The sequence below is a fragment of the Dipodomys spectabilis genome, unplaced genomic scaffold, assembly GCF_019054845.1.
Source record: "Dipodomys spectabilis isolate Male_0828 unplaced genomic scaffold, ASM1905484v1 ptg000059l, whole genome shotgun sequence".
Classification (NCBI taxonomy): Eukaryota; Metazoa; Chordata; class Mammalia; order Rodentia; family Heteromyidae; genus Dipodomys; species Dipodomys spectabilis.
Genome location: NW_024870736.1, coordinates 22,633 through 39,209, shown reverse-complemented (window position 1 = coordinate 39,209; position 16,577 = coordinate 22,633). Strand labels below are relative to the sequence as shown.

General features: G+C 35.9%; 1 protein-coding gene across 1 annotated transcript in view; it reads left to right on the top strand.

Annotated features, from left to right (window-relative positions):
- The window catches only part of LOC122108389 (phenylalanine--tRNA ligase, mitochondrial-like), a gene marked incomplete at its 3' end in the record, with an annotated part of 131,989 nt that extends 117,671 nt beyond the window's left edge, over positions 1 to 14,318 (top strand). Inside the window, exons 4-5 of the mRNA XM_042680309.1 lie at positions 5,421 to 5,560; positions 14,252 to 14,318. Of these exons, the coding sequence (XP_042536243.1) occupies positions 5,421 to 5,560; positions 14,252 to 14,318 (207 nt within the window). The remainder of the gene's footprint in view (positions 1 to 5,420; positions 5,561 to 14,251) is intronic.
- Positions 14,319 to 16,577: the final 2,259 nt, after the last annotated feature.

The window sequence follows — 16,577 nt, the reverse complement described above, 5'->3', positions numbered from 1 at the left end:
CTAGGATTACAGATTGAACTCTGCTCAAAGACTTTAAAAAATATTTATTTTTATGGTCTAGGCTTTTCACTTTTTATTATTATTATTGAATTCCTTTGTTATTGGAAGGTAAAATTAAAAATTAGAACATGCTATTCCTTGTGTCAATTTGTTCTTATTATAGCGGCTTTAGTTTCAGGTTGTATTTTTCTCTTTCTTTCAAATGTGGTTTATATTATTTTCTGCTAACATTTCAATTGTATCAGCATCCTAAGGCTGTTATAAGAAACATTATCATTTTATAATTAGAAAGAAACAAAATAACCTTTTGGACTATTTCTATGCTTGTGGAAGTCATTGTTATTTTTCAGGTCATTTCTTTGAGAACAAGGATGGTAAGGAATTAGGATTCCTAACATTTTAATTTCTCCTTCTGTCATTCAGGGTGTATAGCCTTTTTTGCACCATTTCAGACTTTGCTATTTCCTTATGATGTATTGGGATTAGTCCGAAGGAGGGATGGAAGGTGCTGCTTTGCTGCCCACTTAGTTTGCTGCCTCTGGAGTATCATGTTTCTCTGGTTCTTTGTTTAGAAGCCACAAGGCTGTGGCAGTCATTCAACTGCACTTCCCAGAATCCCCTCCAAGGGTCCTGGTTGATGAGGGTTCAGATGGCCTCCTGCTGCTAGCTCCTTGAGGAACAGCTTTAGCTTCCAGGAGCCCCTTTACCATAGGTCTTTCTACATTCAATGACTGAATGTTACAGGAGCTTTCAGGCCTTCCATAGGGTAGTTCTGATGCTGCCCATTCCAATGCTCTGTCAAGGATCAGGCTTTGTTGGGCCCAATTGCAGGTGGTCTCCTACTCTCTCTGCTCAATATGTTGCTGTTTCATTTTCCTTCCAGAAATGCTAATTCCTCCCAATTTATCTATTTGCCAACCTTACCTGCATCAGGTCCAGTATATGTTCTCATCCTACCTCGAGTCTTACGCTATGAAAGATGTTCTTGTCAGTAGTAAACTCAGGAGATACTGGTAATAAATACCACATATCTTGTACATATTTTCATGATTTAAAAAAATACATGAATCCTTAATGCAAACAATGAAAATTGAGACTAACAATTAGGTTTTCTAATTGTTCTACTATGATACTAAAGTGAATCTATTTTCAAAATATTAAAAAATTCGTATTAATAATTTTTAAATCAGCACTTTGCTGTTTGATTTGAAGAGTTGTCTTTCTGAGAAAACTCTTATACAGTGAAGGAGCAAACCAATCCTTGCCTTCAGGCAGTGTTGTCTTGCTGGTATTTACTATAGCTTGGATATAATCCACTGCAAGCTTTTTGCTTTTCAGAAAAATTGCCTGGTGTGTTCTACCTTTGGGATGCAGGAAATGGAATGGGAAGTGCTCTGTTTTGTCAGTTGAGGTACTCAATGGAAATAGAACATTACCTCAGGAATCAGTTGGAAAGAGAACCAGTGAGTTTTCTATCACTTCCTTCCTTTGGGGCTCTACATGTTCATATGACCACTGGAAAATTTATTTTTGCACTGATTCTCTGTTCATCTTTGTTTATTTTTCCTTTTTTTTTACATTGGACTGTCTCCGTTTTGCTGTTTTCAAGTTCATTAATCATTTCTTCTGGAAGATCTAATTTGATATTCCCATCCTGCATGTTTTTCATCTCATATATGTGCTTTAGTTAGTATCTTTTTTCTATCTATCCTCTCTTTACTTTCCTTTAGCTTTTGAGCATAATAAGTGCCATTATAATACGTATTTTAAGGTCTTCGAATGCTGTCATCTGTAATTTTGTGATAGATTGCTATTGATTTTTCTCTATTTAATTTTTTTCTTCTTTGCTTACCTGATCATTATTCATAGAATGCTAATATTGTAAGTTTTACCATGTAATGCATTTGGCACTTTTGTATTTCTAACGATATTCATAAGCTTTGCTTGGAATTTTAAAAATACCTTGATCTTCTCAGATCTTCTTTCCAAGTTTTCTTAAGCAGGATTGCTATAGTGTTTATTGTAGTTGGTTTTCCCTACTACTGATGCAGTACCTTTCTTAGAACTCTTAAGTGGTGATCTGTGAATTATGAGGTCCTCCTTTCTGCTGTTGAGATTTGGTACTATTCCTGGTCTTCACATTTACTAACTTGGCTAGAAACTTAATAGATTAGATACATAAGTTGTCTGAGACACATTTTTTTCATTGGTGCAAAGGGAATAGTAATTTCTTTTTTTTTCTTTATTGTGAAAATACCATACAGAGGGGTTACAGTTACATGGGCAAGGTAATGAATACATTTTTTATCAAGCATTGTTGCCCTCCCCTTCCCATCCCCCCCCCCCCCCCCCCCCGTCAAAGTTTGTAAAGTTCCTTTTTCGACGTAACATCTTGTACATCTCATTGTTGCAATGGGTCTACCTGTATCCCTATTTAAACAATTTGTTTTTTCCCTTCCCCTCCACAGAGTATACCAATATCAAATACAGTGAAAACAGGGGTTGTAATTTCTATGTGATGGTATTCCACCCTTATATCAATATAGCATAACTGACAGGAAGCATATGAAATATTTTGTAGTATCTACCACATAGTAAATGAGCAACAAATGCTAATTACCTTAGAAAAGTAATTTAGAAATTTTTATTTCATATTTCTTAAAGATGTCGGGCTTTTTAGTTTATTGGCTCATTTCTAGGATATTATATAAAAAATATCACCCATCTAATATCCAGTCCCTTTACTGCATTTCTTACATACTTTTCTTCACATATTTTTCTTACATTATCATAAAACATTATTATTATGTAGTTGTACAATGATGTTACAGATCTGTCAATTTATGAGTACAATGTCACTCCTTCCATAGCTGTCCCCATTTTCTCCCTCCAACCCTCTATTTACATAGTTCAAGTTTTAAATAATGTTCATTGAATATAATGACCACATTAGAAGGAATGATTTTATTCCATTTAACAATCTAAAGCACTGGACTTTGAGTTTTGTGGTTATGTGGACCTTTAGAAAACATAAGGTATATTGAAGAACCTGGCCGTGCCAGGGTCTTAAGGCCCTACATGGGCATGAAGGGTAGGTCATGAATGACTTCATTCTACTTGTGAAATGGCTTTCAAAGTTGTATTGACATTATAAATGCCTTAGCTCCTTAAAGGTGCCCTCTTCCTTTTTATGCCAATGGCATGGTTGCTAGATCAGGAAGATACTTTACTTTTGCTGTGAGAGAGATGAGAGAAATAAATAAATAGCAAGAGGTAAGCAGAGCAGCAGAACCTTGGGAGTCTTATACATGGGTACTCAGTTGTTCTACTAGCTACGGCAACTGTCTGAAGGAGCCACATGAATTATCTTTTATCATTAGTTTTCTGGTTCTTCGTCAGGGACCTCACTAATTATTAGCTGTATATTTTTGCCTCTATAGAAAGAATTGAGTATTCTAAAATATTATGTAACATCTGTAAGGACAGATTAACAACATTTAGTATTTATTACAATTATACAAGCATTTACTGTTTGGTCCAACACAGTATTTTTGTTGCAGCATTGTTTTCAATAATAAAATGTTGAATAGTCTCATAGTCTATGTCTGTCAGGGACTTCTTATATAAATGTGGGATAGACACATAGTGAAAGAAATTGTAAGTGTAGGAAAAGAAATGAGGAAGAACTCTGTTTTAAGGTGGGTAGGAAGTAGAATAAAATGGCATCTTATTGATAGTTCTCAGGAAGTAAAGATTGTGGGCAATGACCACTTATCTACCCTCCCACCTATTCTGAACCATGTCCTTAGTTGTTCCTGCCATTGGTGCAGAAGATGTGGTCCATAGGTGGTTGATACTGCAGACTTTCCATGGCCCTTGAATTCCTATCCTCAATCTCTACCTTTTAAGTGTTACTCTTGTGAGCTACCATACCCAGTCCCAATTTCTGTTTTACCAATCTATAATAGAAGACAGGAAATACTGTATTAACATTACAAACAAAAATCAATTGACACTTGCCATAGGCAATAGGTAATTGGGAAAAAACATTAAAATAGAGCAAAGGGAGAAATTTGCTCTCTCCTATAGAATTTGATCCATAAAGAAAAACCCTTTATCTTTTTATTCCATTATTATTTGATATTGGATCAATGGACAGGAAATTATGTATTTAATTGTGAAGCTCAGGTTTTAGTGTTGAGTAGACCTGGATTTTTTGGCCCACACCCATATTCCAAGCTACTCTGGAGGATCATTTATCTGAGGATCATGGTTCAAGGCTATCTAGGGCAGGAAAGTCCAGGAGACACTTATCTCCAATTAAATACCCAAAAAGCTAGAAGTAGAGCTGTGGCTTAAGTGGTATAGTGCTAGCCTTGAACAAAAGAACCTCAAGGACAGCACACACACACACACACACACACACACACACACACACACACACACACACACACACACACACTATATGTATATGTATTCTTACTCATGACTATGTGTATTTGAGGGGGGGGTCAGGTTTTTGCAAACTGTATTTTGGGAGGGGCTTTTCTTTTTTGATGTTGGGGGTCAAATCCACAACACTGTACTTGTTAGGCAAGTGCTTGCCACTGAAGTACATCCCAGCTCTACTACCTAAATTTTAAATCCCACAGAAATCAGAATGTACAGTAAATAAAAATAGTAACAAACCATTGCTTTTATCTATTGAGCACTTGCTATACCTCGACTCTCCATTCTATAGATCAGGGGAAAATACTGCATTGATTAAGTATTATGCCCAAAGTCACAAAGCTTTGGGTGTGGGACACCACCAGGACTTGGTTAGCATTTTTAATTCACGGAAGGTGGGGGGGAGGGTGGGTACAGGGGGGAAGGTTGCCATGGAGATTGGAAATACATTTAGAAATTTGAAACAGTCTTTGATTTTACCTAAATAGCTTTTGACTGATGAACTTCCTTTGTCTTCTTTTTCTATCCTTTTGGCTCTTGTAATTAAACTTGGAACTTCTCAGAATTTATCTTTTATCAATTGATATGCGAATCTGGAAGCCAGTGTAGTAAAAGTATGGTTTCTTTAGTTGTGGTGTTCTGTTGTTGTCACTTATAAACAGAATTACCTGCTTTCTACTAATCATGGCCTAACTTTCTGATGTCATGTGGTTTCTGGGAATTGACAGGTAATTGATTTGGTTTTAGAGAGTCCTGGAACTACAGAAATTGTTTTACATATTAGAAAAGATATGCCCAGATTTCCATAAGTTTTAAATTTATTGCCTCACCTCACAGTGTTTCAGATTAGTTTGTTTACTGTTTGTTTTACTCAGACTGTAGTGATTGGTATCTGGCTAAAGGCTAAGTTTGATTGCAAGAAACTGTAGACTACTTTGTAATACTATTTGTTTCTCCTTTGGTATCTGCAGGGTTGGAGATAAGATGGGTGGACTGCTACTTCCCTTTTACTCATCCTTCCTTTGAGATGGAGATCAACTACCATGGAGAATGGCTAGAAGTTCTTGGCTGTGGGGTGATGGAACAGCAACTGGTCAATTCAGGTAGACAAGTATCCTCAATTTTGTTGACCGGCTACCCCAAGGGATTCTCTCTTTTCCTACAGTTTTATTTGCTAGTCATTTACAGGATGTATATATACCTCTAGAAACAGCTTTCCTGATCTTTCTTCAGTGCTACTGGGTTCATATCTGACTCTGAGCTGAGGAAGAACTTTCTTAACATATCTCATTTTGAAAAGATCTCTTGTCTTTGGAGCTTTTCCTTGTCAACCTTGGCTACTTTGATTATGTGTTGAGGTTTTATATCGGTTTATATGTCATTGTTGCTTTGCAGTTGCCCCAGAGGTGTTCAATCTTTATCATCAAGTGCAATTTGTCTTCTAAATTATTTAAGAACAAATCTAATGCATTATTTTTTCTTGTTGCATTCGTTGCAGTACCCCCGATTCAACAACGACCTCACAAATAAACTTAAGCACATTGTAACAATCCTTGAGTTCACAATGTTTAGTTGTACTCTACCCTCAATGTAGGCAGTACTATCAGTTAAGGGTAAGTGCAAAGATCAGTACTGATTAAATTGTACCCCTGTCTATAGGTACTTGAGAAAGTTCTTTCCAAGTCCTGCTCTTCTTTTCTTTTGCAGGAACATTGCTTAATAAAAATAAAAGCGATAGCATCTAAACTTAATTTCAAAACTGTGACTTTTTAAAAAAACATCGTTATGCAAATTTAATAATTTTCTTTGGAGTTTAAATTCTCGAGGGAAAGTCCAGAAATGAGCATTTGAGCTCAGTTTGTAAGTAGTAATACAAGTATAGAGGAATGGATATTTGCTAATGGACATTTGCTGTTTGAACAAGACACTTAGGTAGGCTGTGATAGGAGTATGGTGCCTATTCATCAGTGAGGGAATGACACTGAAGTGAGACTGAAGAGAAAGAGTAGTATGAAATGTAGGAATTGTGTTCCCTGGGCTTGGGCAAATCCCTGACCACCTCTTCTTGTTCTCAACTCCTAGTGAGTACTGTAGGTCATGTCAGTCAGTCACTAAGGTCATGGGTTTTGCAAAATAGAGTTTTATTCACAAGGTATAAGTGTGAAGAAGCAGCAGCCCAATCTCAAATCCACTTCCCTGAGGATAGGGCTCAGAGGTATTTATGGAATAAAGAAACAGGTTGGGGCTGGGAAGGTGGCTCAGTGGTAGAGTGCTTGCCTTGCATGCATGAGGCTCTGGGTTCGATTCCTTAGCACCATATAAGCAGAAAAAAACAGAAGTAGTGCAGTGGCTCAAGTGGTAGAGCGCTAGCCTTGAGCTGAAGAGCTGAGGGACAGCGCCCCAGGCCCAGAGTTCAGGCCCCATGACCAGCAAAAAATTTTTTTAAAAAAATTAAGAAATAAAATAAAAAAAGAAATAGGGTGGTTTGAGGTACAGGGAAAGGTGATTGCCAAGCAGGGAAAAGGGGACATAATCAGTAGACTTGTCATGCATAGTCAATCCTCTTGGCTCTTCATAGAACATGTGTTTAGAAGTGGTGGTGGTAGATCCATCTGAGGACAGGGCTTAGCCTTCTGACAAAAGGTTGATATTTCAACTAGTTGAGATAGAAATGGCCTTACAAATTCCTGAAAAACTGCTTAAAAAATTATTACCATAGTGACCATTCATCAGAGGGGTTACTGATAGCAAAAGTAATGGGAGTGTGCTATTTAGCTTTGTGGTTTCTAAAAGCAAGTGGAACCACAGTGATATTCAGGTTTTTGCTCAGTTTTGCTGTTATGTCTCCTCTATCTGCAGTCTTTAGATTTAATATGCTTTCAGATACTTCTCCATTCTATTGAGTTAGATGAAGGGATGCCCAGCACAATACCAAATGCTTCTTGGACAATTTCAATTTTTTTTTTTGGTCGGTCCTGGGACTTGAACTCGGCCCCAGGCACTGTCATTGAGATCTTCAGCTCAAGGCGAGCCCTCTACCAGTTGAGCCACAGTGCTACTTCCACTTTTCTGGTGGTTTATTGGGGATAAGAGTCTCATAGACTTTCCTGCCCAGGCTGGCTTCCAACCACAATCCTTGGATCTCAGCCTCTTGAGTAGCTGGGATTACTGCCATGAGTTAACAGAGCCCTGTGACAATGTCAGATATTTAAATTGCTACTTTAGGAAAGTACAGTGAAACACAAGAGAAGTGATCAGCATCACTTAGGGCCTATGAGCAAGAGTTGTGAGATGTGTACTTCATGTCATGAAACCCAGTGGTTTTGTTACAACAGTGTCACCAATATCTGTATGTCTTCAGTCAAGTTGTTGTGCTTCTTGGTTTTCTCATAGTTGAAATGGGCACAATGTTGTTGTTCTCAGAGTTCCATTATAAAGATCAGGTAGGTGATACATATCAGTTTTTTAGTCTTAGCACAGAGTAAGTATTCTGTAGAAATTAATAGCTAGTGTTGTAATATTTTGACTTTTTTCTAATGAATCATTTTGCTAAGAGATCTCTTAACTGGAAATGTTTTAACAGAGTGTCCAACATATCATAATGGAACTAGTTACCTCCATTGATCTGTTGTCATTCATTTACCCACAATTCTAGACTGAGTGATTTTAAAAGGAAAACAAAGCATAATAAAGAACTGAAGGGAAAATCAGCTATACATGTGCATGAGTTTTAATAGAAAATACAAAATATGGGGTAAGTAAGGCTTATTGAATTGACCTTAGAGGCTCTATGGTCTTTTTTTTTTTAATACAAAAGATTTGAGTGAGTCCTAGGCTTCATACCCCTGGTATGAAGGGTCAGAGATAAGAAGGAAATAACAATGATTAACTGAGGTATCCTGCATTATAACTATATCCTCTATGGGATTTTCAAAGTTTATTCACAGTGTTTGATACAGTTATCTGAAACAAGTTTCCAAGTCATTGTTGCACATTAATGAGACTTCTGTTCTATAGTTAGATCAGGTGTACCATATATATCACCAAGCAAACAATGATAGCTAAAATGCAGATATGTTTCAATGATTCACAATGGTTTTAGGACCTGCTTCAAGCTGGTGGAATTGCATGCATAAATTTAAATATCTTGCAAGAAAGGGAAATTAAAGAAATGGAAGAAGAGGTGATTTTCTGAAAGATACTCTGTGTGATTTTGGTGGGTTTTTTTTCTTGTCAAGGTGATGTACAGAGGGGTTACAGTTACATAAGTAAGGTAATAAGTACATTTTTTTGTGGAACTTGTTACTCCCTCCCTCCCTCCCTCATTTTCTCCCTCTTTCCCTTCCCTCCACCTCTCCCCAAATTGTAAAGATCATTTCTAAGATACTGTCTTGTGAATATTACTGTTGCATTGGTTCCCCCCTTGTCCTTTGTCTCACCATTCTGATCTTCCCCTTCCCTTCCCTAATTCTCATAAATGTATATACAATATCAGATTACCAAAACCAAATACAGTGACAATAGAGAATGTACCATAGGGGGAAGAACACACAAAAGAAACAAAAATCACATAGTACATTAAAAACAATAACAACAAAGAAAAACCTCTTGTGTCCATGTCTTGGAGTTCATTTCGTTTAGCATCATCTTATATGGTCATATGTATGTAGCTATTGAGCTATTCTGCTCATCTGCTAAGATAATCCTAGATGTATATTAACTATTGCAAATAAGTGAAACCATGGGACCTGTGTTTCTTTGGGTCTGGCTTACTTCACTTAATATAATTTTTTCCAAGTTTTTCCATTTTCTAACATGGGGTAGCGTCACTATTTCTGATGGAAACATAGAATTCATTCACATATATATATATATATATATATATATATATATATATATCACATTTTCTCCCCTATGAGCCAGCAACCCAAATTCTAGGCATTTACCCAAATGATTACAAACAAGGCCATACTAAAGCTACCAGCACAACTATTACTTATTGCAGCATTATTCACCATAGCTAAGATATGGAACCAACCCAGATGCCCCTCAGTAGATGAATAGATCAAGAAAATGTGGTTTCGGTGTTTTTAGTTATTACAGTAAATCTTTCTTTTTGTTCTTAGACTTAAATAGTGTAATCGAATTGCCTTATATAAAATTAAAGTATGTGCTTGTCAGTTACCAACCTCAATCATTATTTGTCATGTGCAACTGACTTCCTGCCTTCTAAGTTCTGTAGCCTAAAATAGGACTAGTTCCACATAGTTATTCCTCCACTTGAACTTTACTGTCCTTTTCTCCTACATTTTTTCCCTTCTTTCTTCCCCTTCTCTCTCCTCCAGTCCTTTCTCTTCTTAAGAGAGAATTTCTAAGAAACAATATTAAGTGATGGTAATAGATTTCTCATTCTTTAAGTGATGGTCATAGAGTTCTCATTCTTATAGAGGATCAGATTAAGTACTGAAATTTCCAGAAACCAAAGAAGCTTATGATGGAGCAAGGAAAGTAGCAGACACCATTTGAACTGTTACTGTATACCAGCATCTCAGAAAGCAAGATTTTCCAACTGTCTTTTGTTTAACCTTTTTATCAAGGCTGAGAACAGTGATCCAGAGCTAATAGCTAATAGTTGAAGTTACCCATCTTTCTGACAGCATTTAACTATTCTACAGTGCTGCCTGAAAACTAAAAGGTTTTGAAGTGGTTAGATTGATTTCAAAGAAATCATTCTACCTAACATAGAATGAAGATCTAAAACCAATAGCAGACAAAATTTAACTTGTTCTCTAATTAGTTACTTCTTAAGAATGGCTAGGCCACCTTGTGTGTTATCTCCTGTGATAGTCCATTTAATTAAAAGTATGAAATTAGATTGCCAATAAAAAGTCAGAGAACATATTTTATACAGTGAAGTTGCCTGTGGTGTATTATGTGCCTTTGTGAATGAAATAACTGCCTTCCGTGGCATAATCTTCTTTCTTAATTTATGTATCTTTAATATTACTTCAGGCTCCTTAGACTTAGTAATTGTGATGTGAGTATTTGGTGTTTCTCTGATGACTTGGATATTTTTATTATTATTTTTCTATGAGGAGGTATTTTGAGGACAGGACTGAGTCACATCCTTAAATATTACACATTTGTTTCCACTGGCATGACTAAGGTTGCTTTTGCCTTTTCATATGGTATATGGAGCAGAAACATCTGAAGCTATCACCAGGGATGACTACGAGCCATGATTGTGTCAGGAAGGAATTTACCATTTGTTGAGTCTTCATAAAATTTACGAGATTGTACATAGGCTAAGGAAGAGAAAAAAACTGCACATTAGAAAACAGCTTTTTAAAAAAACAGAATCTATGTTCTTATATCCTCATTATTTTTTTAAATGATTCATGGGAAACTTGCAAATACATTCATATGAACAGTTGTTGCTTTTAAACAATCATTTTCCCATTTATTTGTCATATATTTACAGTAGTCCTCATGCTATAGGAAACAGAATAATCATTGTCCATTGTCCAATAATCATTGGAGACTATTACAGCACACAGACATAAAATCAGTGCTTTTAGTACTGTGTGGTATTTGTAACAGGAAAGTGGGCAGGGTGAGGGGGTAGATAAGAGAAGCTTATGCCAGAAGGTTGCTGATTGCTTTTGGAAGGATGACATAGATAATTGAAATACACATCTCAGGAGAAAATGGGGAACTATGCCCACTTGCTGGCCAATGAAAACTTTTTAGAGAATGTGGTGTTTGATGTGGGCCTAAACCATGATTCTCAGATGTATGAGGGCTAAATAATTTCACAGTTACTCACACAATCACACCATTAGAGTTTGCAGATCTTGCATTGGGATTTACATTTTGAACAAGTACTCTAGATAATTCTTCCTAAGGGTTTTAACTCAGACAAGCTTTGAAAATACTGTGATTAGGAGTATAGTTAAAGTATAATGAAATGTGCATTTTTAAACCGTATAGTTGGATTAGTTTTTCTTTTCTACTTATGTGAGAGGTCCCAGGATGTACTGTACTCCTGTTTTATTTTATAACGAAATAGGTAGATGTGACTAGACACATTTTTTTTAATAGCCTGGGTCCCACTGGATGGCCTGATCATCCACATCCCTGCTGTCTTACCTGTTTGCTCAACCATAAAGATGTGTGTCCTGCCAAGAACAGGATATGATCTTTAGTCACCTCATGAATTACTGTGCTTCTTACTGATGCATCCTAAGCTCCTGTGGACCCCTCACTTTGTGGAGTCTCTGCTGTCTTATAGTTGCTGTGGGTGAAGTGTCGGTGCAGCATGTTGTGCATGGTCTCTGATAGTAGGGGTCCTAAAGACAAGGACTAATGTCTGTGCATCCTAGTGGCAGTATAGCTGTAACTCAGGAAAGTGGTCCAGGGAAAACTGCCTAGAGCAGCAGGGTGGGCAGTAGCAGAGAATATTGATTGGTAGTACAGAGCTCTCATATTTAAGGCCTCAGGTCACCTGGGGTATAGGTTAATAAGTTTTCACATTTCTATGCAGCTGTGAAGCTATCAACACAATCAAGATCATATTTTCATCTCCATTCAGTGTTTCCTCATGACCTTTTTGTAATCTGCTTCTCTGTACCACCCTGTCTTCAGGGCACCACTGATACCTGCTGTGAGTTTAGATTCATTTGTCTCTTGTAATATATTATGTAAATAGGATCATTATACAATAGTCATTCTTTACAGTCAGCTTATTCAGCCAACATACCAGTGATTCGGAGATTGTTTTCCTTGTTATGTGTCTGTCAGTTTTGTTTCAGTTTGTTACTTTTTGAGTAGTGTTCAATTGTATAAACATACTGGAATTTGTTGTTCCTTTCATTTGTTGGTGGATATTTGGATTATTTCTAGTCCGAGGCTATTAAATATGAAACCACTATAGGTATTTGTGTGAATGCCTTTGTATGAACATGTTTTCATTTCTTTTAAGAAGAAATCTGTGATTGGAATGTTCTGTATATGTTAGTCACGTCAAAGGACTTGCCTAGTACTGTTCATTACTTTTATACCTAGTAGTATTTTTAGTCTCTGGAGTTTATCAATTACCCAGAAAATAGTGTTTTCTACTATGATTATGGGGTTGTATATTCTGTCCTTTTATTCTGTCAATTTTTCTTCCATTTTCTGGAACTATATTACTAGGCATCTGCATTTTTATGGCTGGTTTGTTTTCCAGAAGAATCACCCCTTTTTTCATTATGAAATAACCACTTTTATGTCTGATAATCCTTTTTCTTGAAGTCTTTTATTTATTTTAAAATATCTATTCCAGCTTTATTGATTTTTCTCTGTAGTTATCTTACTATTATTACAGTTGTAAATACTATTTCACATACATTGGAAGCCTCACTGTTTAATATTATATCTTTTTCTTTAAACACTATTATTCTTTTTAAGGAACCTAAAGTGCAAGTAGTATTCTTTTGGATTTATCTAGTTTCTTATCACTCTTCTTGCTTTTTCTTCACTTTTGAAGATCCGTGTTTCCTTCCAGTATTTTTTCCCTTCTGTATAAAAAAATCTCCCTTGACATTTCTTGTAGAACACATCTGCTAGTGATGAGTTTGTTCCTGTTCCTTTATTTGAACATGCCTTCAGTTCTTTATGATGAAGGATACTTTTATTGAATGTACAATTACTGAATGATGAATCTTTTTTTCCCCTCCTATCAATTTAAAGATAATGTTATCTTTTGCCTCTGGTTTCTAAAAGAAAATATTTGTTGATTGTTTTTAAACCTGTATATACTGTGTTATCATGTTTTAGCTATTTTCAGGATTATGTTTTGCATTGGTACTAAGACTTGAACTCAAAGGCTTATGCTCTTGCTCTGTGGCTCGTGTTCTACCACTTGATCCACACCTGGATCTGGCTTTTGCAGATTAATTGGAGTATCAGATTTGTCTGTCTAAGCTGCATGCAAACCTCGATCCATAGCTCTCAGCCTTTTGAGTAGCTAGGATTATGATCATGAAGTCACTAGTGCCTGGATCTTTTAACATCTTTATTCCTTGGTTTTCACCAGTGTGATTTTGATGTTTCTAGAAATGGTGCTCTTTCAGTCTATCTAAATCTCATATTAGTTCTTTTGATTTTTGTCCCAAGAGACTCAGACTCTCTCTCTTTTGTATTTTTTGTCTTTACAATTTTTGTTTTGTTTTCACCTTCATGTTTTACTCTGTCCTCTTACCTCCTTCTACTGCCTTGGTCATAAATAAGTTTTTTATTTCAGAAATATTGTTTTAAAATTGGCATTTGGTTCTGTTCTGTTTTCTTGCTGAGAATACCTTTATTTTCATTGTTGCCAGGTAGTCTTTCGATATACTTCACTTTATGACAAAATAAGTTACTTTAACTATCTACATAATAGTTTTAATATCTAGGTTTTCTTGACATTGACTTCTGTGAAGAATTACTGACATCTTCCTGGTTGTCAAATAATTTTGTACTTGATGCTGGACAGAGTGAAGGGTCCAATTAGAATCCTAAGATTTCTGTTGGTGCTTTCTGTAGGTAAGCAGCCTAAGAAGGCTTGGCCTTGTGTGGTTTACTTCCCATGAGCAGTGAATCAGATCTTGGTGTAAGTCTTTACTGGGTTTATTTGTCAACTTTTCTCATTGCTTTGGCAAAATATGTGGTAGAAACTACTTAAGGAAGGAAGAATTCATGTGCATGGTTGATGTTCAGTTGGCCCCAGGTATATCATGGCAATAGGAGTGTATAGAGAAAGAGATTGTTCATTTTCTTGTAGATAGGAAGCAAAGAGAGACAAGAAAGGACCAAGAGCCTGATACCCACTGAGGACCTTCTTCCTCCAGGTAAGTTTCACCACCTAAAGTTTCTAGAATCTTCACCAGGGACCAAGCATTTAAAACAGGATATATTCAAGCCACAACACAGGATTTGTTTAAAACTAGTACAACGGGCTTACATCTCAGTTCAGTTCTCTCAACTTTTGCTAGGTTGGCTTGAGCCTGTGCTATGCATGTGTTGCTCAGTGATTGGGCTGATACTTGGCAGGTTTCATACATAGAATTTGAACATCTCCTTCTGGACTTTCTTCACCCCTCAATTTTCCTCACCCATTCTAGATCACAGAAACCCTTCTTCTTGCATACAGACAGGTTTTTCTTTGAATTACTTGCCTGTTATGTTTTGTGGTTCTGCAGATAGGGCCCACCTTTGAAACAAAATCATATGAGAAAAAAAAATGTTGGAAATTACACTATGTATTACCTTACAGCTTTATACTGTCCTTTTTACTTTTCCTATTTGTTTACTTTCCAGAGTACTTTGCTAAGTTGTTCTGCGTCCAATCCCAGAGGTTTTAGTTGCAATTTGAATGTCAATAGACTATAGTGAGCTTGTCTCCCGTGGAGGAACTGAATGGTATATTGGATTGTGAAGACACTCTAGGTAAAAGCATAATTGTATGACAAAAGCATGTGTTTTGGGGAATATATGGTTTTATTCACTCTTGCATATTTAATCCACCTACTTTTGTAAGTTAGAATTAAGTCTGACATAGTTCTGAGGCAAATAGCAAGTTGAGTTTGTCTGCCATATATGAGACTTGGGCTCTTTTTCTTCCTTCTTCCTTTATCTTTCCCTGTCCCTTTCTCTTCTGTATCAGTCTTTGCCTTTTTTTTCCCCCCTTTAAAGCACAAATCAAACTCATCTGTATTAACCTTGTATGTAGGATTTGTCAAGCTGTCAGAACAGGAACATCCGTTCAAATATTGGTATAGTTTTTTTTTTTTCTTTTACTTTTCAGAATGGATATTCATTGGTAAGGATTTTATTCTACTATAAAGCAATCTACAGTAGTTGAAAATTTAAATCTAGTATTAAAAAGAAAGCAAAAGTAATATGATAATTTATATTAAACTTTAAAAATCTTAGGTATTTATATACAAAATTATCACAAATATTAATTGTAATATATGAATATATAAAATAAAGATAGAATCCTACTTTTTGTATTACTTTTTACAGTGGGTATGTTATGAGACTCTTTTCATATTGACAAATATCTATAAGCATCATTATTGCTGCTAATGGCCACATAGCTGTTGTGGTTACATGTGTGGTCACTCCCATACTGATGAGTTGTAGATAGTCTAGTGTTTATAGGTGTTTCTAAACACTTTATTTAGTATTTGCTTAAGATAGTTTATAATGCATACTACTGTGTGTGTATGGTTAGGAGAGAAATTGCATACAGTAGTTGAAAGTGTGTTTTTTCCCCGCATCCTTATGAGTAACACTGAACCGAATTGCCTTACCATTTAATTTTATGGGGAAGTAATTTTGTCCTAGCATTATTTTTAATTAACCATTTTCTGGTCACTAATGTAGTTGAACATGTTTTCTGAAGTTTTTTTTGGCTTAGTTTGTTTTCTAATTACACTTGAAAAGGATGGAAGGATATATTCTGCATATTTTCTTTTGTTTTTCTTAACTTTATTCTCATTTCTGTAAGCCTTTCTATATGTCCATCTCTATCCTATCTTCCCTCTTTCTTTCCTCCTCTCCTTCCTGTGAGATAGCACTGTTCTGAATGTTGTTATTGTCTTGAGTTTCACAATTTTACTATTAGGTTATAAAAAAGAACTTTCATCTGCTTCTATATTTTTACAAACAGAATCATATTGAAGATAATTGTGATTCGTAATACATTATGAAATCATGTCTGTTGTTACTCGTAAGGCTTTAGTTGTTTTCAGTACTTAAATTCTATTGCTTATTCATACATTTAATAACTATTTTATTATTTGAAAAATTATTGGTTTTTGCTGTGCATTCTTGTATTCAGGTATGTATATGTATAACACTTTCTCTAAGATATATTTTATAGAGCAGAATAACTGTTAATTTAATACTTATGAACACCTTTAGCTTTATTGAGTAACTCTAAGTTGTTTCTTAAAATAGTTTGCCTGTTTTGCAATTTTTTGAGCCTTTGCATGGAACTTCATGTTGCCATACATTTTTTTTTTTTTTTTAGTCAGTCACGGCGCTTGAACTCTGGGCTTGGGTGCTGTCCCTGTGCTCTTCAGCTCAAGGCGAGCCCTCTA